The sequence below is a fragment of the Cetorhinus maximus genome, chromosome 6 (assembly GCF_964194155.1).
Source record: "Cetorhinus maximus chromosome 6, sCetMax3.hap1.1, whole genome shotgun sequence".
Taxonomy (NCBI): Eukaryota; Metazoa; Chordata; class Chondrichthyes; order Lamniformes; family Cetorhinidae; genus Cetorhinus; species Cetorhinus maximus.
The window spans coordinates 68,852,320-68,876,919 of NC_135884.1; the positions used below are offsets into that span (position 1 = coordinate 68,852,320).

Consider the following 24,600-nt stretch of genomic DNA (forward strand, 5'->3'; position numbering starts at 1 on the left):
AGGAGTTATGATATTAACGGCTTTGATTAAATGTCTGTTCCATGGCCAGCTACTCTTGAAAGCTGAGTCAAGTTTATTTTAATCCCCTTTAGTTTCAGACCTTAATTTTCTCTCGATCTAGTTAACCTTAGCTGTGCATTTTAAGTCTTCACCTCTTTCCCCCTCTGATTTTGTCCCCTTACCTCCTGAAGATGCTGCCTCAAGCAGGCATGTGACAACTGGCACATCAAGAAGTGATCATTCGTCATGTGAGGTGGGCCAGTGAGAGTTTTGTCACTGCTCATTTTTCGAAGGCCTCTTCTCAACATAGCAGTCAGGGATGGTACAAATTGAAGTAACCTGAAACTAGAGGAGAGGCCTAAAGGTATGTTCGCCCTTCCCCAGGAGAGGAAATGGCACACCACTCAAATGACAAACAATGGCCATCTCCAACAGAAAAGAGCATGACCACCTCTCTTTTTGATATTCAATGGCATGAGCGTTGCCAAATCCCCCCTATTATCAACATCCTGGGGATCGCCAGTGACCAGCAAATGATCAATGGCCACATAAATGCTACTGCTACAAGAGCAGATCAGAAGTTGGGTACCCAGTGGCAAGTGGCTCAGCTCCTGACTTTCCTAACCCTCTACCTTAGAAGGCACAAGTCACAGGTGTGATGGAATACACACCACTTGCATGGTTGATGCAGCTGGAGCAACACTCAAGTTCAAAACCACCCAGGTCAAAGCAGGTCACATGATTGACATCCTATCCACTTCAACATCCACTCCCCTGTCTGCATAATGAGCTAGAGAAAATCGCCAAGGCTTGCAACACCTCCAAAACCTATGACCTCTGCACACCTAGAAGGATGAGGGCAGCAGATGGATGTGAATACTCCATGTTCCCTACCAAGTCCCTCACACTGCAGACTGGGACATATTACACTGTTCCGTCATCATCAGAGTCAATCCTGGAGTTTCCTGCCTAACAGCACTGTGGAGATTCTTGCATCACAGAAACTGCTACAGTTCAAAATCACCCACCACCAACTTTTTAAGGAGCAAATAAGGATAGACAAAATCCGGACTTGCCAGCCATACCCACATCCCAGGAATGGCTTTAAAAAAAAAAGCATATATCTCTGGTTCAGGCATCTAAGAAAGGCAGTTAATGTCAAATCCTCATTAAATAAAAAAACTAGATAAGGATCCAATTAGCAGGATGTATGAATAGTTTCCCCCTCTCCCTCAGCTGAGGTGGGATGCTGAAAACATTCAAGTACCTAATTCTGCCATAGATGAGATCAATGGACTCAAAACAGGCTGGGAATTGATCACGGGATCATCTGATTTGTATGCCTCATACCACACCAGACAGTGCCTTGAACTAAGCCAGGGTTAGACCTCCTTTCCTTGTTCCAGTAAAAACAAGTTCCATTCTGGCAGCTTGTCTTCACATTCTGGAGTTTTTCCCTCAGCCTCTGAATCAATTTTGCTACATTGGCCTGAACTTGTGCCAGTGTATCGGTGCCCTTAAAACGTTAAGGATTTCCAAACTACACAGTTATCTAAATCTGGCCTTAACAACAAGTTATGAAGGAAAAAAAAAATAGTAGCTTGAATTTTGATCTAATCAAACGCCCTTGAGATGTATCCCATCACTGGATTAGTCTGTTGATAACAACTGTGCATTAAATTCAGAGAGCGGTCAATTATCACGGGCAAATTATTTTCTGCCTTAGCTAATGAAAAGCTCCCACATAGTACCCACTCATGTGTCCACATTTCTTTTTAAAGTTGGAACTCTCAACTCCCCGATAGCTGAGTAGGTAAAGGCACAGCCCAGAATTACTGATCCATATAGGCTAAGAGGTCCAACACCCAATTACTGATCTCTGCCAGGTTAACCAATACCAGCCAGGGCAGTTAGCAGTGTGCTACAATTAACCCCAGGGTCTAGGGGTTCAGGAAGGGAAAATTTTGATGGTGTCACTACTACTGATTCACCTCCTCCATTCCTCATCCTCTTCTCCCATCCTCATTGTCATGATTAAGTGAGGGGTCAGATGTGGAAGAGGGCTTTGCTCTTTTCCCACACCTCATTTGACCGCAACAGGGTTTTTGAAAAGGATAAAATTGCCACTTCAGTGAGCGATTAACTGTTTAAGTGCTGTGATCGTAGAAGACACAATCAGACAGGTTTTCTTGAGTTTTAACAAAGAAAAGAGGATAGCTTTTATTGTATTTGACCCGGTCTAAGTAAAATAATAGCATACACTCCGATTTTCACACTCACTCACACTCCAGTCACACATCACCACTCTCTCTAATCTGTTTGAGTGTGTAAGGATAGAATAAGCAAGTTTAGAGTTCAGTAAAATTATAAGGGTTTGCATATTATGGATGTTGGTGACTCAGCTGGCTTCAGGTTAAATTTGGTGGTCCTGCTTTCAGCATCGAGACGATTTAAAGATGCAGATGGATGATTCATCCGATCTTAGGAGACAGTAGTGTTAAGTTGATATTTTTTCAAAGCTCTGCCTGTGGCACTTAGTCAAAATCAGCAGACAGGATTCAAAAACTTGCGAATTGGGTGGAAAAAGAGGAAGGTACCCACTCAATTTCTTCCTTCGTCTCGGCTGCTTGTCCTGTCGGCTGGGAAAGCAGGTGCTTTAAACACACACTAGATTGGGTTGCCACATGACTGCTCTCCAACTGCCCAGAGATCCAAATAAGGCTGTGGCCAGTGTATTCCAATTGCAGCTTGATTAGCTCATGTCTGGGAATCCCTCTCTTAGCCAGGCTCCCATTGTCCAAGTGCTTATGCTTAATGGTTTGTCTTCACCCAGTTGAGTACCCAGATGGGTATCTGGATGCTGCGTTAATGGGATAGGGGATTTGGATCATACACATTTCCCTGAGTTTATTGTCTTTGGTGGGTTTTTGGGTAGACTCCATCTCAATGGTGTTGGAATATGAAAGGTACATTGATGCAAATTCTGTAGCCATCATTTGCTAAGAGCTCAAGTCACTGGAATGTGGCTTTAGTTTCTAATTTTTAAAAAATTCAGTTGGGGTTTTCAGCCAGTATATTCAAAAATCATTCTTTGATATAAAACCAGTTTTCATGACATCCCTCCTCCCCCCATTCCTCTTTCTCCTCACCACCCCTAGTCCTATTCCTCCTTCAATCCCTGCTCCTTATTTTCCTTCTTCATAACATAACAGAGCATAAGAGAATCCATTTCTTTCACTGTTTTACATCCAGTAGATCTTTCTATGGATTCTTTCTGTAACCAAATCCTTATTTTATGCTAACAGGTTGCTAGCTTGATTCACAGCTCCTTTCTAGGAGGACCGATTAGGGAAAGGGGTGTTTGGGGAACAATTCCACTCTCTACGGACACAAATTACTCCCCCTCTCCCTGTCATCTGCCCACCAGATGACAACCCAGTAATGTAGTCTCCACCTGAGAGTGCTACCCTCAGTTCAGGGAGTGGGATCACTACCCTTGAGCCAAGGCGCGCTCTCTACTGCTGATCACTACTGTGTAATCCTGAAGTAAGTTTGTATCATGTCCTTGAGTAAATACACTTGCTGCCCTTGGCCTTCTAAGCAGAAGTCATTGGTTTTTGGGAGGTGCTGCCAAATGAGCTTTGGCAAATTGCTGCAGTGCATTCTATAGGTAGAACACACAGTAGCCATGGTGTGTTGATGTTTAGACCAGTGGGCTGGGTGCTAGTGAACTTGACTTCTTTGTTCTGGATGGTGGTGTGTTTTGGAGCTACAACATCTAGGGTGTAGAACTTGTCCTGATGGCTGAGGAAGATATGTCAAGCCTGACTCTGACAATGATCAGCCAGAATGTGCCCTGGAAAATGGTGCCCAGCTTAGCCATTGGATGACCATTCATACAGTTGCTGCCAAGTACCTGGGAAAACAATAGCATAGGTAGCTTCTGTTTATATTCCACCTTTGAAATGAACTTCACATTTAAGAAACAGCAATGAACCCAATGAGATTTGGGGGTTAGGCAAAGAGATGGGTCTCAAGGAGGCCTTTGAAGAGAGAGAGAGCGAGCCTTAGTAGAGATGTTGAGAGGACAAGAAAAGACTTGAGGAATGTGGAATAAATGGTTAACTGTCGTTGCAAGAGTGGAAATGTATCTTGTGGAGCTGACAAGGATTGCACAAATAGGGCAAGGCTAACATCTGATGAGATGAAGACCTGGGAGAGGGTACTAGCAGCAGAAGTACAGCAGAGGATACCGTAAGCGAGTCCTGGCAATGGACTGAGATCAGGATCAAACAGCACCCTGATGTTACACAAATTCAGTCTGAGCACGTAAACAAGTTAACACAATCTGAGGCGTAGACAGGAGCCAATCCATATTATCCCCATCACCAAGTCTGGCTACTTCCACGTCCATAATGTTGCCCATCTGCATCGGCTCATTTGCTGCTAAAACCTCCATCTATGCTTTTGTTACCTCAACCTTCTCTCCCAGCGATCTCCTAGCCAGACAATCTCTCATGTCTCACTCCTATAAAATTCAGCTCATGCAGAATTCTGCTGCCTGTACCCTAACCCACATCAAGTCTTGCTTTGCCCATCATCCCTGTGCCTACTGACCTGCATTGGCTCCCAGTCCATCAACACTTTGAACTTGGTTAGATTTGAATGAGGAAAATAATTCTCTATATTCTTGCCCCTCCCTATCGTTGTAAACTCCTAAAGCTCTACAACCCTCCAAAGTTCATCCCCTTCTGGCCCCTTGCCCATTCCAACTTCCTCCGTTTCACCATTGGTAGCCGTGCCTTCAGCCACCTAGACCCTAAGCCGTAGAATATTTCCCCAACTCCCTCTTCCTTTTCCACATTACTCTTAAGACACTCCTTTAAAAAAAACTACCTCTTTGCATATTGGTCATCTGTCCTAATGGTTCTTCCTTTGGATTGGTGTCAATCTTTGTGCTTCAATGCTCCTGTGAGGCCACTTGAGATGTTAATGTGTTAAGGGCAGTACATAAATGCAGGTTGCTGTTTTTGATAGAGATGAGCTTCATTCCTGTCAATGTTGAGCTGTGGAACGTTATGATTCATTCAACCCTTCATGTACACCCTTGCCCTGTGTCATTAGCAACCAATAACATGAGATGCTTAATTTATTCAGGGACATTTCATCTTCCACCTTCCAACAGCCAATTTGTACAATGGCCATGCCCAGTCTTAGCACCCTGAAACTAGAGAAGCTGTCAGTGTCTGGTGCCAAGTACATTAGCCCTTGAACTTCAAGTTCCATATTCAATGCAGATGCATAGGTAGAATTTGTTACCATTATTGATGCCCACCCCTCGCAGATCTATCCTACGAACAGTCTGCCAAGTTCACATAGCAGTCCTGCAGCCTGTAAGGTGTTTTAAAGCGTTGTTTAACTTGCCTTTAACCTTCCCAAAAAAATCATTCTGTAATTGTTAATCTTGCAGAAAGACCAGCTTGAAGAGGTGTGGGGGATGGGTCAAAAGTGTTGGTGTCAGCAGGTTGAGCAGTAACTGCTAGGCAGTATTCCTAGCAGACGTTAAATACTTTATTAGCTGCCTTTTTTGCATAGTCCTTGTGGAATTAAATGAGGCCTAGCTGCAGTGAAAAGTGGGTCATCCCTCCCTCATCCCTTATGCACAAAGGGCCATTTGTGAAAGATGCAGAGCTGCTTGCCAGGATCACATTTGGTTCCTGCGATCTAGCACGATTTTACACTGCTTGTGCCCTGACTAAACCGAGCTGGTGCTGGGCTTTTGTCCTGCTTACAAGTACATTTTTATTAATTGAGCTGCTCACTGGGTTCCACTGGGTTACAGCGATTGGCCTGATATCTCCGATACTCTGCTTTCGATCCAGCCCAGATTGATGGGGTGAAAGTCAACTAGCTGTAAGAGTATGAAATTAATTTGGGCTGTCTCAAGCCAGCTCCTAATAGGCACGGGTCCACAGTACAAAGCTGCCCTCAGCTTGTCAGTCAGTTGTCAATCTCACTCTGAGACACCATAGAATGGTTGTTACAGGAAATTAAATAACTCCATGCTGATGTGTTTGAGACAGGGGCAGAATATAGAAAGCCTTTCTTTGTAGCTATCCACTGTGTATCCAAGTTTGGGGGCACTTGGATGAGACACTTGGAGGCCTAGAATGGGAAAGTGTTCTACTTTTCAGCATAGCTATTTGTCACCTTGATGAACAACAGTTTGCCGCAAGGAGTAAATAAGGGAGGGAGAGGCTTGCTCTTGTATTGCTCCTCTCTCTGATGCCCTCAAAGCACTTGACAGCCAGTGAAGTACTTTTGAAATGTACAAAAAAAAACAAAAAACTACTGCGGATGCTGGAAATCCAAAACAAAAACAGAATTACCTGGAAAAACTCAGCAGGTCTGGCAGCATCGGCGGAGAAGAAAAGAGTTGACGTTTCGAGTCCTCATGACCCTTCAACAGAACTGAGTAATATTAGGAGAGGGGTGAAATATAAGCTGGTTTAAGGTGGGGGGGGTGGGGGGAGAGAAGTTTGGGGCGGGGGGGGCGGTTGTAGGGACAAGCAAGCAGTGATAGGAGCAGATAATCAAAAGATGTCACAGACAAAGGAACAAAGAGGTGTTGAAGGTGGTGATATTATCTAAACGAATGTGCTAATTAAGAATGGATGGCAGGACACTCAAGGTACAGCTCTAGTGGGGAGGGGGTGGAAAGACTGACACGGCATTAAAGGTATGGATTTAGAAATAATGGAAATAGGTGGGAAAAGAAAAATCTATATAAATTATTGGAAAAAACAAAAGGGAGGGGGAAGAAATGGAAAGGGGGTGGGGATGGAGGAAGGAGCTCAAGATCTAAAGTTGTTGAATTCAATATTCAGTCCGGAAGGCTGTAAAGTGCCTAGTCGGAAGATGAGGTGCTGTTCCTCCAGTTTGCGTTGGGCTTCACTGGAACAATGCAGCAGGCCAAGGACAGACATGTGGGCAAGGGAGCAGCGTAGAGTGTTAAAATGGCAAGGGACAGGGAGGTTTGGGTCTTTCTTGCGGACAGACCGCAGGTGTTCTGCAAAGCGGTCGCCCAGTTTACGTTTGGTCTCTCCAATGTTGAGGAGACCGCATTGGGAGCAACGAATGCAGTAGACTAAGATAGGGGAAATGCAAGTGAAATGCTGCTTCACTTGAAAGGAGTGTTTGGGCCCTTGGACGGTGAGGAGAGAGGAAGTGAAGGGACAGGTGTTGCATCTTCTGCGTGGGCATGGGGAGGTGCCATAGGTGGGGGTTGAGGAATAGGGGGTGACGGAGGAGTGGACCAGGGTGTCCACCTCACCGTCCAAACACTCCTTTCAAGTGAAGCAGCATTTCACTTGCATTTCCCCTAACTTAGGCTACTGCATTCGTTGCTCCCAATGCGGTCTCCTCTACATTGAAGAGACCAAACGTAAACTGGGCGACCGCTTTGCAGAACACCTGCGGTCTGTCCGCAAGAAAGACCCAAACCCCCCTGTCCCTTGCCATTTTAACACTCCACCCTGCTTTCTTGCTCACATGTCTGTCCTTGGCTTGCTGCATTGTTCCAGTGAAGCCCAACGCAAACTGGAGCAACAGCACCTCATCTTCCGACTAGGCACTTTACAGCCTTCCGGACTGAATATTGAATTCAACAACTTTAGGTCTTGAACTCCCTCCTCCATCCCCACCCCCTTTCCGTTTCTTCCCCCTCCCTTTTGTTTTTTCCAATAATTTATATAGATTTTTCTTTTCCCACCTATTTCCATTATTTCTAAATCCATACCTTTAATGCCATGTCAGTCTTTCCACCCCACCCCCACTAGAGCTGTACCTTGAGTGTCCTGCCATCCATTCTTAATTAGCACATTCGTTTAGATAATATCACCACCTTCAACACCTCTTTGTTCCTTTATCTGTGACATCTTTTGATTATCTGCTCCTATCACTGCTTGCTTGTCCCTACAACCCCCCCCCCCCAATTTCTCTCCCCCCCACCTTAAACCAGCTTATATTTCACCCCTCTCCTAATATTACTCAGTTCTGTTGAAGGGTCATGAGGACTCGAAACGTCAACTCTTTTCTTCTCCGCCGATGCTGCCAGACCTGCTGAGTTTTTCCAGGTAATTCTGTTTTTGTTTTTACTTTTGAAATGTGGTCACTGTTGTAATGTAGGAAATGTGGCAGCTAATTTGTGCACAACAGGCTCCCTCTATCAGCAGTGAAATAAATGACCAGACCAAATGTTCTTCAGTGATGTTGATTGAGGGGTAAATATTGGCCAGGTCACTGGGGAGAACTCCCTTGTCTATCTTTTAAATAGTTCAGTGGAACCTGAGAGAGTAGACAGGGCTTCTGTTTAATTTAACACCCAAAAGATTATACCAAGAACCATGCAGCATTCCCTTAGTATTTTGGCATGTCAACATAACATTTGACATGTTAATGTCCGATGAAACATCCTTACTGTTAGCAGGGGAATTGAATTTGGTTGTTTGATCCTTGCAGCTTGCTTCACGACTGTGCTCCTGTAGTGTTTCCACTTAGACAATGCGTGACCATTGGTCTCCAAACACTCGGAGCAAACAGTGCCAGTTCCACCTGGGTGCAGGCTGGAGGGGTGCCATGTGCAGTCGGTACCTGGGATTACCCCTCACTGAGGCTTATGCAATTGATGATCAGACATCCCAGCACTAGCTGAAATGGGGCTGGTTTCTCACTTCAGAGCTCGGGGTGGGGGAGCTGGGGTTCATGGAGGATGAATATGGGATAACAGCAAACACTAGTATTTGGAGGTTTGTAAGCGTTAAGACGATTCTAGCCACGGAAGGTGATCTACCATTGCAGTCCCATTGTCTAGGGATTTTTCAACTTGTGAAGTTGGCATTCTATAACTTTCCAATTTTCTTTGAATTAGATAATTTTGCAGCTGTTTGTAAACTGACGATGGGGCTGTCTCACTCTCTCTCATTCAGAGTTTTCTCTTTTGCTCTTTCTCACTCTTTCTCTCCCTGTCTCATTCTCCTCGCTTTTCTCTCGGTTCCTTCCCCCTCCGTCACTCCCCAACACAAAAAGCTTTGACAATTCTGAGTTAATGAACAGTGACATCCTTACTAAAGGCTACATTTGTGGCGTCGCTCCAAGACTATCAAAGTTTCATGTGTCATAGATCACTGGAAATGATGCTGTCTGTCTGCATTTGGGAATGTAAGTAGTTCACTGGTTTGCTAACACTGGGACAAACCTGGGAGTGTATTCGAAACACCTCACTGCCACTTCCTACCAATACATGGAGCTGTGCTGCTCATGCCTCACTGAGGGCCCCCAGTGGCTGTGACAATTTCAGTATTGGTCTGGGCCCTTGCATAGAAAGACTGAGGGATTGCCTGGCCATTATTCTGTATTTCTAATAACCCTGTTGGTTTGCAACTGTAAATAGAAAAATGGAAGAAGTTGCTGCCAAAGATTCTGCCTTTCCTTCACCATTAACCCCCACCCCCAACTGATTGTTGTCAAGAAATTGCAAGTTTCAAAATGTGGCCTCTGACTATTGTGGAAGCCTTGAATCCATCAGTTAAAATGTCAATTGTTTAGAAACTAATTTCAGGGTTGTCTGTGTAGCTGCAACATCTAGGAACAGAACCCACAGCTGCACAGAGCAATATGACCGGCCAAGAAACTTGCCTTCCAGTACCATACACACAGTATTCCAGAAGATATTGGAATATTCATTGCTGAGACCGCTCAGTCTTTTCTTATCCTAGATGTTTAAGCTTCTGTGTTTTAGATTAATTGCATAACTCTTAGCTCCTCACTGCCATGGTTTGTACTGTGGCGTCATCAGCCTTTGTACCTCACAGGAGTTCTGTTTGTCATCCTTGCCAAATCTTTTCCCTAGTTTCCCGGTTCTGACAAAAGATCATCAACCTGAAACGTTAACTCTCTGTCTTCACAGATGCTGCCAGACCTGTTGTTTCCTGTTTTCTGTTTTTATGCCTTTCAGCTTTGCTTTGGTTCCTGGATCTGTTCTATGGAATTTTCTGATGTCTTTGAAAAGTGGCAAAGTGTCAGGCTTTTAAACTTTAGTTAATTTAGTGACAATTAAGATCAGCAAGGAAATAAACTGCCAACTATAATACAGAAAAAGTTATATCTATATAGTGCCTTCGTGACCACTGGGCATCCCAATTTACAAGCAGAAATGTGATGATGGCGTAAATTTTTTTAGTGATGTTGTTTGAGGGATATATACTGGCCGGGAGATTTGGATAACTCTCCTGCTCTTCACAATAATGCCATGGGATCTTGTCCATTGAAAAGATGTGTGGGGCCTCAATTTAATATTCATCCAAAAGATGCTGCCTCTGAAGGTGCAGTACTTCACTGAAGTGGCAGCTTCGACTTTTGTACTCAAATCTCTGGAGTGAGACTTGAACCTACAACCAGTTGACTTGGAATCAAGAGTGCTACCGGCTAAGCCACTGCTGACTCAGAATAATAGGTTATATATTTACAGTAGGTGAAATGTCAAAAAGGAAATAGTGTATAATCTCAATGCTAAACTATATTATATAGTTATTTTCTTATAGTCTTATATTAACTCCAAGACCCCACTGGCCAGGTCTAGCTGTTTGGAATTCCAAACTAAAATAAATAATTTGAACAGTCCATACCTTAAATTCACCCTTCCCCAATGGTTATGGATTCCCATAACTGTCAGCTAAATTCAAATGCAACTGCAAATTACACAACCAAGCAAACAATAACATTCTGCTTTTTATTTGAATGTGACTTGGCACCTCCATCAAACTTGCAGTCTCTGCGACAAGTAAACAAATCTTTACCCAATTATATTGAATTAGGCTGGGTGTTGGGATAAGATTTTGAATGCGACTTTTTTTTAACCATCTCTGTATGTATTGTGATTGAATTAATGGCCACTGGGCCAAAACCAGACATACATGCTTCATATCTGTCAATAGTTAAGTGAAAGGGAACAAGAGTGACAATTTCCCTTGAGCCACATGCTTTATAGCCTAGGACTTTGAAGGAAGCAAGGGACAGGATTTAGAGGGCAGTGGTTTTTGTAATTACTCAACAGGCACTACTGACCTCCCAAAGAATTGGAAGCAAGAAAATATGTCTATATTTAAAAAGTGTAACAAGTTTGACCCCTGACAGCTGCAGACCCATTAGCCTTATGTCCTTAACATCTAAAGTAATGGACTCCACATTAAGCAGCAGACTTGGTGAGGGCCCATACTACAAGAACATAAAGAAAAAATATTGCAGCATAGATTTGGAAGAGGAAGATGCTACCCAATAAACCTCATTGATTTCTTTGAGTACGTTACAGATACTGGTATAGTTTATTGAAGTTTTCAGAAAGCTTTTGGCAAAAGTTCTGCATGAAAGACTTCTAATTTATCAAAATAAAATAGGAACCAGAACATGGAATTGAATGAGCACTGCTCAAAAACTGCAGATGCTGACAACTTGCCTTATACTTCTAGAAAATGCTGAGAATACTCAGCAAGCCAGTCAGAAACTGTAACGAAAAGGCAAGTTTTAAGGCTTTGAGTACCCTACAGATTCTGTTTCTGTTAATCAATTTCCAGGATTTGTTTTTATTTTTGGTGTAGTCTAGGTTACGTGGTGGAGGGGTGATACTCTAGTGCAGTACTGAGGGAGTACTGCAGAGTTAAAGGTGCCCTCTTTCAGATGAGACCATTACCCCCTTAGATGGGCTTAAAAGATCCCATGACACTATGTCAAAGAAAAGTGGGGAATACTCACCGGTGACCTGGCCAACCTTAATTCTTTATTTCTCTCTCACTCTCATCTGCCTTTTTTTCCTCCACCCTCTCTCTCTCACAGATCCTACCTACTGAATGTTGAACTATACTGAAGATTCATTACTGGATTTGATAACGATATTAGAGATGTGTACATTAAAACTACAACTAAGCTTGTCAGATTTATTGACTACACAACAGTGTGGAGAGTGGTTTGCGGAAGTCTCTTGCTTTGCCTTTGGAATTTGAGTAACACGCCAAATGAAATTGATAATAAATGGAAAGCACTGTATGCTGGTTGAAAGAATGTAAAGTTAGTTGCAGTAAATAGAATTGGCAGACGGAGAGTTAGAACGGGATCCAGGAGTAGTGATAGGTAATTGCCACTTTCAATGTCCAAAACAGTAGTAAAATAGCTAAAACGAATGTGGTGAAGACAATGTAGCCTCATGCTTTGAGAGGGTTACAGTACTGGAGCACTGCTTTGGGAGTGTTATTGAACTGGAACAATGGGCTTTGGGAAGGTTACAATACTGAAGGGGTGGGCTTTGGCAGGGTTCCGTACTGGAGGAGATGGGCTTTGGGGATGGTTATGGTACTGGTGGGGTGGGCTTTGGGAAGGTTACAGTACCGGTGGGGTGGGCTTTGTGAGGGTTGCGGTACTGATGGGATGGGCTTTGGCAGGGCTGCAGTACTGGAGGGGGTGGTTGGCCTTAATGGGAGAGTTAGAGTGAAGAAGGGAAGCACTATAATGGTCAGAACAACCTTTTTTATATATTTACATTCTGTGAACCAAAATGTCCTCAGGCCCATGTGTTCTGTTGTCAATACAGTAACTCTGAACATGTTACAGCTTTATTAAGTTGAAACTTGGAATTAATAGCATCTGTTGCTTGTTAAGCAAATATGTCATGGCTGTTCAGTGATGCCATAGAAAATTGTGTGGGATGTGCATTACTAAATGGTACATTCTGCCAAACTGGGAGAGTGGGAAAATTGAATCAGGCATCCTGATTACAACTGTGAGGAACTCTGCAAAAGTAATGAATGGGCTTTTATCCCTGTGTGCTGAGATTTAAATATGAAAGTGCTGTATGGGAGACAGTAAATCAGTATCTTTCTTCTTTTCCTAGATTACGGAGTCTGGGAAGGAGACACTGCCCTCATGGCTGCATTGGGATCCAGTGAGTCACTCACTTCAGGGGCTCCCACTAGTCACAGATAGAGGAGTCCACTATATCTCAGCCACTGCCCTGGAGCTGGCTGCCAATGGAAGCCTTGTGCCTTTCGCTGAAGATGTCTTTTCCATTGAGGTTCTGCCAGATGACCCATTAGACAGTGCTCCCCTTGCTCTGACACCACAGTTGGTTAACGAGGTTACACCATTGGTCTGTGCACACGAGGAACCCATCACCATTTTGACTGTGATCCTGGACGCTGACCTAACGAAGATGACAGCCGTGCAGCGCATTGGACTGTTGGACCGAATGCGCAAGTTTGCTGAGGTGGGACTCCATCAAATGAAGCTCGTTCCAGTTGTGAACAACCGTCTGTTCGACATGTCTGCCTTCATGGCTGGGCCTGGGAATGCCAAGAAAGTAGTGGAGAATGGGGCTCTGCTGTCCTGGAAGATTGGATGTTTCTTAAATCAGAACAACGTCCCTAACATCAGCAGTGTGGAGATCCCTGCCAAGGAGGGGACCATGTCTGCTCAGCTTGGCTATCCTGTAGTAGGCTGGCACATTGCCAACAAGAAATTGCAGGTGACTAAGAGAGTGCGAAGGCAAATAAATCCCACTCCAACGCCTGTCATATTTGCACTGCCACCAACAACTGCTATTAGAGAACCACCACCTCGTATAGTCCCAACACCCACCTCTCCAATTATTGCATCCACCACAGACAGAGTGGCGCCACCAATCAGAAAACCATTGATAAGTAGGTCCATTAAAACTGTCAGACCAAAAGATACAATTACTCACACACCCACTTTGGGTCCTGTGCAGCCAACCAGGGTGTTGGAAAAATCAAGTACAACCATCCCCAGTCAGATTGAACCAACCGTGACCAGAGCTGGTTACATCGAACCCACGGCTGTGCCATCTCCACGCACGACCAAGAAACCCCGGGTTACCACTCTGAAACCACAGGTTACAACTCCGACTACAATTACTGCAACCACCAGGAAGCCTAAGGGACGAACCAAGATGCCGCGGGTCACTACGAAACCATCCACCAAGCTGCAGACCACGTCGCCACCCGCCAGGCGCACGACCAGCCCCGCCCATGCAACCAAGCCCTTCCGGCAGCCTGTTGGTGACAACCGGCCACCCAAGCTCACGAACCATATTGATCGCGTGGACTCGTGGGTGGGAACTTACTTCGAGGTTAAGATCCCGTCTGACACTTTTTACGATGAGGAGGACGGTACCACTGACAAGCTGCAACTGACGCTCAAACTCAGGGAGCAGCAGCCACTGCCCGAGAACTCGTGGGTCAAGTTCAACGGCACCAGCCAACTGCTATATGGTTTGCCGGACACTAGCCACGAAGGAAAGCACGAGTACTTCATGCATGCTGCAGACAAGGGAGGCCTGACGGCAGTGGATGCCTTCGAGGTCCACGTACACAGTCGGCCTCACGGTGGCAAATCGAGCGCCAAATTTGCTGCTCGATTTCAAGGGGATCACAGGAAAGTGGTCAACGATGTTAACAAAAAAATCCAGCTGATCAAAAAGCTGGTCCAAGCATTTGGCGACCACAACTGCAGCACTGTGACCTTGCATGGTATCTCGAAGGGCTCCATTGTGGTTGAGTGGACTAACAATACTCTCCCCCTCAACCCCTGCCCAGAGGAGCAGGTTCGGTCTTTGAGCAGGCATATTGCGGATAGCGATGGAAAGCCGAATTCCGTATTTGTGACAACCATGGAGCCCGAGTTTACCCCCATGAACGTGTCTGTGACTGGAACAGGCAGCTGTAAGAACATCCAGTTTGTGCCAGCAGTTCAATTGGAGATCCCCATCGAGCCTACCATGTTAGTTGCAGCTGGTGGGGGGCCGTCCAGGACCAGCGACGATGATGTGTACTTGCACACAGTCATCCCAGCGGTGGTGGTAGCCGCCATCCTCCTCATTGCCGGCATCATTGCCATGATCTGCTACCGCAAGAAGCGGAAAGGGAAGCTCACCATTGAGGACCAAGCCACCTTCATCAAGAAGGGTGTTCCTATCATTTTCGCAGATGAACTTGATGACTCAAAGCCCCCTCCTTCATCGAGTGTCCCTCTGATCCTCCAGGAGGAAAAACCCCCTCTTCCTCCTCCAGAGTATCCCAGCCAGTCCAGCCATGAGGCTATCCCCCTGGGCCAGGATCTGATTGGTGAATACACCCCTCTGAGAGAAGAGGATCCCAATGCACCCCCCTACCAGCCCCCGCCACCCTTCACAGCACCAATGGAAGGAAAAGGCTGCCGTCCAAAGAACATGACCCCATACAGATCCCCACCACCTTATGTCCCACCCTAATACTTAAAGGAGACTGGAACCCCCATACCCCCACCCCACCCCCTTTCCACACCAGTGCTGTCTGTAGGGAATGGAAGCCTGCCACCATTTTTAATTTTTTGAGCACTGGGTTTGTTGGTTTGGAAGCCAAGTAATGCTGGAGTTTCACTGCAGCCTTTGACGATGTTGATCACCTTCCCTGCTTGGCGGGATGATCTCCACCAGTCAGCATTGTTACCTTGATCTTTTCTGTACATTGTTACCGCAGGCTTCAGAACATTTGTTTTAAAATGCTAAAGAGACCACGGGCAGCACTGGGGGATGTTTGATACAGTTTGCCTTTAACACTAATTGTACTGTTTTCTATTCACACGTGTCTAGCAATGGAAGTATAACAAAACGGTAGCCTAATGTAAATGTCAAAGACTGTACTGAAATCGGTTTATTTTACATTTAATCCACTATACCTAAACTTTTACTTCTAATTTTGGCCATGTTAATTGTTTTAAGTTGGACCTTTTCTCTGCTCTGGCTTTTGGGACACCTTGTCAAATTTCATTTTGCTTCTTATCATTTCTTGCTGTCTGGCCTCTGTCACTGGTTCCAACTATGTTTCCTTTTAATATCACCAGGTCTTTTGCGCTCTCTGGCACCAAGTGCTCTTGCAAAGCTGTTTAGCACATCATTGCCTTGTGTGATAGTGCTGCACATCTCTCACATCACATGCTGTTTTCATGCTCAAGTTTTGGTGTGCCATTCACCTTCTTGGCTGCCTTTGCCTTGAATGTTTTCTTTATCTCTCTGATTTCTCAACTTTTTTCTTTTCCCTCGTGCATCCCATTTCTTGCCCTTTCGTGCCCTCTCCCTCTCCAATCCATGCAGTTAATATAAAGTTGCTTGTTTGTCAGGTCCTGCTACTCCCATTTCAGCTCCTTGGCTGCAGACGTACAGGGGTCTTATGGTAGATTATATTCTAGTCAGCCAGAAATGATTAAAATAAAAAATTCAATCTAATTTTTTTACTAAATTTTTGATACAGCCTCAATCCTTTTATTAAATGCATACTGCAATTTGTAAACGCTTGGCTTCTTAGGAATTGTTGAAATGAAATTTGGTTTGATTTTTCTCTCTCTCTATCTACCTATCTATCTATCTCTCTCTCTCTCTCTCTCTATCTGTCTCTCCTCCCTCTCATAGATCACCTTATAAATTTTAATTTAGAGGGGTTTTTAAAAAAAGTTTTACTGCTTTTATTTTTAAAGATGATTATTCTCACAGGATATCATGTTGGTGTGATGTCTGCCACACTTTATTGGACTGAACCACAAGAGATGGTATTTGGAACTTGGACTTGCAAAAACCATTGCAATAATTGTGTGCTGTGCTAGCTTGGTTGGTCATGTTCTAGAGCTGGCTTAATGCGCGCACCATGGGATCTTGAAGCCATAATAGAACACGGCACACATGCCCGGTGTGTACGCTTAGATCTGCAGTGGCCAGAAGAGAACTGATACATTCATCACCACGATGATTGGCGGGCAAATCAAAACAGAATAATGCATTATTAGCAATTTTACTTTTTACAGTTATTAGTAAACATTTTATTTATGCCACTAGGCACTGTATGTTGGAAGTCTTGTATTAAAATGTGTTTTCATCAAACTGATTTTCTTTGTTCCTTGTAAGCTTTTTTTCTATAAACATTTCATATATATATATATATATATATTTTTTAAAATGGGATTGAGCAGTACAGTGAGTTAGGCACTGGCCTTTCAGCTCTTAAGGTCTGCGATTGAATCTAGTCCAGGCTGATGGATGAAATCAGTTTCCATATTAAGCCACTGTGCCTTTTGACATTAGTGTACCAGCCAGTGAGTTGAAGGGAGAGCAGGACTACAGCTAACAGTATATTTAAACAGCACACATAAATCGGTCTACTTAAACAGAGCCTCTTTGAACTTTTGCAAAATCTCCCGATTTATATATTTTTATAAAAGTTGGTATTTCACCAGAAACATGCAATGGATGGAGGATAGTTTGCCATACAAATTGTGTCTAAAATCAATCCCAGTTAGTGGTGTGGTCTCTAGGTGTGATTAACAAGGGAATTACCAATTATCTCCATTCTGGCTGGAACATTGATGTTGCTATAAGCAGCCATGTTATGTCATATGGGTCCTGAGGTCAAATAACTTGGACAGTCTCAACCTGACTTGTAAAGGAAGCAAGCCAACTGCACAACACTGGCCCACAGTTCTACGTGCCCAGTCATTGGAGGTTTTCTAGTCTATGATGCATCTATCCCAGCACAAATTTCTTGCATCTCAAGCACTTCAGTAAAAGTAAATACATTGACTGACATACACTATATTGAATTAAAGAAAAGTAATTAATATTTCTGCCATTTCACTGCCGTTGCCTATGAATTTATTATGTGTGATCTTTAGTCATCCTGTCTTTATCCTGATTTTTCTTTTATTTGTATCTGTGGAGTATACAATTTATTTTTATATTCCTTGATTTGTTTTCATAGTTTATCTTTGCCTTCTAATTTGTGACTGTCAAGCTTTTCATATTCCTTTGTGTCATCCTGTACTGTCTCTGTACTTATGCCTTTTTTCTTTAGTTTCAATGTTGCCCTTATTTCTTCATTCATTCATAGTAATTCATTACTGGCGAGTTTGTCTTGCTTTTCAGGAGAATATATTTCTCCTGGACTGTTGATCGTCATTTTAAATGTTTCCCATTGCTGTTCTATTTCTTTGTCAGTAATTTTTCCAGTTTATATTCCCTAATTCTGTTCTAATTCCCTGAAAAATAATCTTTTTCTCCTGATGTATTGCCATTTTTGTCTTGTTTATATCCTTTTGTCTTTTTTTAAAATTTTATTGTGTTGTGATCACGATTGCCTAGATGTTGCCCTGTGTGTACTTCTCTATCTGTTCTGGTTCATTTCCCATTACTAGATTCATCAGTGTTCATTCCCTCTCTTGAGTTTTTTCCCCCCATACATAGTAAGAAAGGTGTCCTGAACGCATTGTAAAAACTCCATTATGCTTTCATCACCCCTTACCAATTTATTTGGGGATATATCCTTCCTGAGATGCAATGCCCCAAGAACCAAACACGGTACTCCAGTTGGGCTAACCCTGACCAGAGCTCTGTACAGCTGTAAAACAACTTCTGCTCCTTTGTTTTCAATCATCTTGGAGATAAAGGCCAACATTCCATTAGTCTTTGTACCTGCCCACCAGTTTTTACTTATTTCTGTTTGGACCTCTCAACTCCCTGCTTCTCCTCACTTCCTGACATCACCATTTCAAAAATATTCTAATCCGTCTTTCTTGAATTCAAAGTGTCCACCTCAAATTTCCCCACACTAAGCTCCGCCTGCTCTTTTGCCCACTCACTTAAGCCATCATTATCCCGTTGCAACTCATTTCTCCTACCAAACTATTTACTGTGCCACCTGAACTTGGGGTTGTCAGCAAACTTGGATATACTTGACCTCTTCCAGCCCCTCAAGCTCGTGGCGTGGAGAAGTTCCATGCTCTGACCAACTTTGCTGCCCAACTAACAACAGGTTTTCCACTGACTATCATAGCAAATCCACATATTATTCAAAATAAAGGCAGCGTGTAGGACTTATAACATGGACATTGGATTTTTTTTGTGTACCCTGGTCCACTTATCCATCATAGTCTAATTCTGTGTGCAATGAAACAGAAGATGGACCAGTCTACAAATAAAATTTAGTGGGAGCCTATCAATCCACAAAGATTAAACGCACCTGCAACATTGCTTGTTGGATATTTGAAGGATCTTTTACATTAAGGTCGAGTCATGGAATACAGACTATGATAGTCCCTCCCACCTCCCCCCCCCCAAACTATGTTTTTAGGGGTCTCAGTGCACAATGGATTGGGGTAAGTATGTTGTGCATGCAAAGCTGACCAGTCAAGGCTTGTGAATGTGGTATAGCTGTTCTCTGGCTTAACAGTCGCAGTTTTTTCACAAAAAATAAATGGAGTTAGGGAACAAGAGCCATTTGAAGTCCGGGACAATAGGTGAGCCAAAAGGTAGCACATCATAGAATTACTGCATGGCATCTCCAAGCTGATGTGATATTGTTAATTCTGAGAGCTGTGTTGTCAGAACAGCATTTGTACTGGGGCCAGGTAGATGGACAAGACCTATGTCCAGTATTTAAAAAAAAATCACCAGGCATGCTTAGTTGTAATCTAGTGAAAATGACTTGTGCTTTCCCCTGGTTACTCAAGACCAGTTCAGTTACTGCCTGTGTGAGCCCGGTTTGGTATGTTGCCTCCCTTGTTCCAGGGTAAGGGACATCATCAAGACAGTACATAACATTCTGTGGGATGGTGAAGGGCAACAACCAGCACCATGGTCCATGTTGGAAATAATGACATAGAGGGGAAGAAGGTCGTGGACTTGCAATCAGAGTTAAAAGAGCAAGGGGAGAGGAGGGGGTGTTTAAAAAAAAAAACAGGATCTCAAAGGTAGTAGCTCTGGATTGCTTCCAGTGCCATGCATGAGTGAGAGTAGAAATGTGAAGGGTTTGACAGGTTGATGCATGGTGCAGAAGGTGGGGAGGCTTCCGATTCTTGAGATATTAGAACCAATTATGTAACAGGAGGGATTTGTTCAATATACACAGGTTACACTGAACAGAGCTGGAACCAATATGCTTGTGAAGAAGTTACTTAGTACCATGGGGGAGGGTTTAAATTAATCTAGCAGGATATTGGATTCCAAGATGTAATCAAAGGATGCAAAGAGGACTGGGAAAGAGAGAGTTAAGAATAATACAGAATTAGATGGGATTTTTGAACAATACGAAGAGGGTCCATGTTGTGTTTGGGGTACATGTATACACATGCATGGTACAGTTAGTAAGGTTGGTAAGCTGCAGGCGCAAATAACCATGTGGGAATATGATGTAGCAGTGATGATAGATCTTGCTCAAAAAAGGGTGTATTAGGGGCTTAATATTCCTGAGTACAAGGCATTCAGGAAAGATAGAAAATGGGGAAAAAGTAGGTGGGAGCAGCAGTTTTGATGAAGAACATGTGTTAGAAAGCGAAACTCTTTGAGGAGTCAAAGACAAGAATCTACTTCTTTTAAATTTGTTCATGGAATGTGGCATCACTGACTAGGCTAACATTTGTTGCCCATCCCTAATTGCTCTTGAGAACAGTTTAATATTCAACTATATTGCTATGGACCTGGAGTCACATATTGTCCAGAGCACGTAAGGATGGCGGATTCCCTTCTCTAAAGGGGTTGCATTAGTGAACCAGATTGTTTTTTATGGCAATCAATGATAGTTAATGACCATAGAACTGTAGAACAGTTATGGTGCAGAAAGAGGCCATTCAGCTCATCATGTCTGCGCCAGCCAAAAAGAGGAAAAAAACTAGCCATTCATTTTAATCCCACTTTCCAGCACCTGGTCCGTAACTTTGCAGGTTACAGAACTTCAGCTGCAGATCCAGGTACCTTTGAAATGAGTTGAGCTTTTCAGCCTCGACCACCAATTTAGGCAGTGAATTCCAGATGCTCATCAATCTCTGGATGAAAAAGTTTTTCCTCATGTCCTTCTAATCCTACCAATCATCTTAAATCTATGCCCCTGGTAATTGACCCCTCAGCTAGGGGAAACAAGTCTTTCCTGTCTACCCTATTTAAGCCTCTCAATTTTGTACACCTCAATTACGTCACCTTTTAGCCCCTTCTGTTCTAAGGAAAACAACCCTAGCCTATCTAATCTCTTCTCATAGCTGCAATTTTCAAGCCCTGGTAACATTCTTGTAAATCTCCTCTGCACTCTCTCCAGTGCAATTATGTCCTTCCTGTAATGTGACCAGAACTGTACACAAAATTCCAGCTGTGGCCTAACCAGCTTTATATACAGCTCAATCATTCTATCCCTGCTTTTATATTCAATACCTCACCCAATTTTTTAAAAAATCATTCCATATGCTTTCTTGATCACCTTGTCCGCCTGTCCTACCACCTTCAAGGACCAGTGGACATGCACTCCAAGGTCTCTCACTTCCCCAACTCCTCTCAACTTCCCATTTTATTGAGTATTCCCCAAATGCATTACTTCACACTTTTCCAGATTGAATTCCATTTGCCACTTCTCCACCCACTCAGCCAAACCATTGATATCATCCTGGAGTCGACAGCTATTCTCTTCACTATCAACTACACGGCCAATTTTTGTATCATCTGAAAATTTCCCAAACATGCCTCCCACATTTAAGTCTAAATCATTAATATATACAACAAAAACAGCAAGGGCCCCAACATTGAGTGCTGTGGAACACCACTGGAAACTTTTCCATTTGCAAAAACATCCATCAACCATTACCCTTTGTTTCCTGTCACGGAGCCAATTTTGGATCCAACCTGCCACTTTCACCTGTATCCCACGCGATCTCGCTTTTCTGACCAGTCTGCCATGTGGGACCTTGTCAAGTGCCTTACTGAAATCCAAATAGACAACATCCACCACACTACCCTCAGCAATCCTCCTTGCTACTTCCGGAAAAATTCTATTAAGTTAGTAAGACATGATCTTCCCCTAACAAAACCATGCTGACTATTCCTGATCAACCCAAGCCTTTCTAAGTGACAGTTTATCCTGTCTCAGAATTGTTTCCAATAATTTGCCCACTACCCAAGTCAGACTGACCAGCCTATAATTATTTGGCCTATCCCTCAATCCCTCATTGCAAGCTACAATGCTTGCAGACCTTCAATCCTCTGGGACCTCGCCTGTACCTAGTGAGGATTTGAAAACTATCCTCAGAGCATCCGCTATTTCCTCCTGGCTTCCTTCAACAGCCTGGGATACAATCCTGGTGATTTATCCACCTTCAACAATGCTGGTCCCTCCAGTATTTCCTTTCTCACTATGCTTATTGTATCTAATATGTCACACTCCTCTTTAACTAGAATGTCTGCATCATCCCTCTCCTTAGTGAAGACAGAGACAATGTACTTATTGAGAACCCTGCCCACATCCTCAGCATCAACTCAGAAGTTACCATGTACATCTCTGATAGGCCCTGCTTTTTCCTTTGTTATTCTCTTGCTCTTAATGTACTGGTAAAACATCTTAGGATTTTCTTTGATTTTTACCTGCCAATATTTTTTCATATTCTCTCTTTGCTTTCCTAATTTCCATTTTTACTTCACCCCTATACTTTATATACTCCTCTAGGCTTTCTACAGTATTAAGCCTTTTGTGACTGTCATAAACTTTTTTTTTTTGCTTTATTTTTGCCTGTGTGCTTCTGGATAACCAGGGGGCTCTAGATTTGGCAGTACTACCCTTTATCTTTGTGAGGACATGTCTACACTGTGCCCGTAGAATCTCGCCTTTGCCTCCCACAGTTTTTCCTTCTAATAGCTGTATCCAGTCCACTCTCGCCAGCTCACCTCTCAGCTTTGTAAAATTTGTCTTCCTTCAATTTAGAACTTTTACTCCTGTTTTATCTTCGTCCTTTTCCATAATGATGCTAAATCTAACTATATTATGGTCACTATCTCCAAAATGATCACCCACTGCTACTTCACCCACTTTCCCAGGCTTCATTTTCTAAGACTAAATCTAGAATTGCTCCCCCTCTCGTTGGGCTTGTTACGCGCTGGCTAAAAATGTTCTCTTGAATGCAGTTTAAGAATTTTGCGCCCTCTGTGCCCTTCACACTGTTTGTATCCCAAATGATATTAGGGTAGTTGAATCCCCAACAATTACTGACCTACTGATTTTGCACTCAGAAATCTGTCTACATATTTGGTCTTCTAACTCCCTTCCACTATCTGGGGGCTTATAGTACATTCCTAGCAGTGTGGCTGCCCCTTTTTTATTTCTGAGCTCTACCCATTTAGCCTCATTTGATGCTTCATTTAGTATATTATCCCTCCTCCCAGCTGTAATTGATTCTTTAACCAATGATGCTACACCCTACCTTTTTTATCCCCCTCCCTATCCCGCCTGAAAACTCTATATCCAGGGATGTTGAGCTGCCATTTTTGCCCCTCGTTAAGCCAAGTTACCGTTTTAGCAATGATAGCATGTTGCCACATGTCTATCTGTGCACTCAGCTCATTAGCTTTATTTACTATGCTCCTTGCATTTACATACCTTTTAACAGTGCCAAGTTCCTGTGTTGTACACCTTTTAGCCTGTGCTGTTTCTGTCTTTCAGAGTCACTCACTGATTTTCCACCTTCTGTTCCCTGCTCTGAATTTGCCCTCAGGTTCCCACCCCCCTGCCAATCTAGTTTAAAACCCCCCCACCTCCACAACAGCACTAGCAAATCTCCCTAAAAGGATATTTGTCCCAGTCCTGTTCAGGTGTAGACTGTCCGGCTTGCACAGGTACCACCTTCCCCAGAACCGGTCCCAATGCCTCAGAAATCTGATGCCCTCTCTCCTACACCAGCTTTCCAATCACGTGGTTATTCACTAATTCTCCTGTATCTATACTCGCTTGCATCTGGGACTGGGTGTTGTCCTGAGATTACTGATTTAGAGGTCCTGCTTTTCAATCTCTTTCCTAGCTTCATAAATTCTGCTTTCAGGACCTCAACCCCTTTCCTACCTAAGTCATTGTTACAAATGTGGACCATGACCTCCGGCTGTTCATCCTCCCCCAGAAGAATGCCCTGAAGCTGCCCCATGACATCCTTGACCCTGGCACCAGGGAGGCAACACAGCATCCTGGAACCACGTCTACAGCCACAGAAATGCCTGTCTGTTCCCTTAATGATTCCCCTATTACTACTGCTCTTCCCCTCTTATTTCTCTCCTCTTGTAGAGCAGAGTTGCTTTCAGTCTCGCTGATGCACCACAGTGACTCCAGCCGCCGATCGAGCTCTGAAACCCGGAGCTCAAGGTTCTGCAGTTGGAGACATTTCCTGCACATGCGGTCATCTAGGACATTGGTATCATCCATAATTTCCCACATGTTACAAGACAAGCATTCCACATGAGCTGTCCTGCCATGGCATCAATTTACTTGCCTCACATTAACTTTATTTTACTATGGTTTACTTATGCAACTTTATTTTACCTGGCCTCAACAACATTTTTTCCCTATTGCTTGTGTTTCTTACTTAAATATAAGCAGCCCCTTCTTTTAAAAAGAATGTGTTTTTCTAATTCCTAGCTACTTGATAACACTCCCTAACAGCAGTTTCTCACCAACCAATGAATTTATGTTTCTCCTGTGCTGTTAGGTGCTGCTA

At 43.5% G+C, this 24,600-nt stretch overlaps 1 protein-coding gene across 2 annotated transcripts in view; it reads left to right on the forward strand.

Annotated features, from left to right (window-relative positions):
- dag1 (dystroglycan 1) overlaps positions 1 to 16,979 on the forward strand; it is a 125,492-nt gene extending 108,513 nt beyond the window's left edge. For both annotated transcript variants that reach the window (XM_078543824.1, XM_078543826.1), the window contains one exon: positions 12,941 to 16,979. In XM_078543824.1, coding sequence (XP_078399950.1) covers positions 12,941 to 15,334 — 2,394 coding nt within the window. In that variant the 3' untranslated portion in view covers positions 15,335 to 16,979. The remainder of the gene's footprint in view (positions 1 to 12,940) is intronic.
- Positions 16,980 to 24,600: the final 7,621 nt, after the last annotated feature.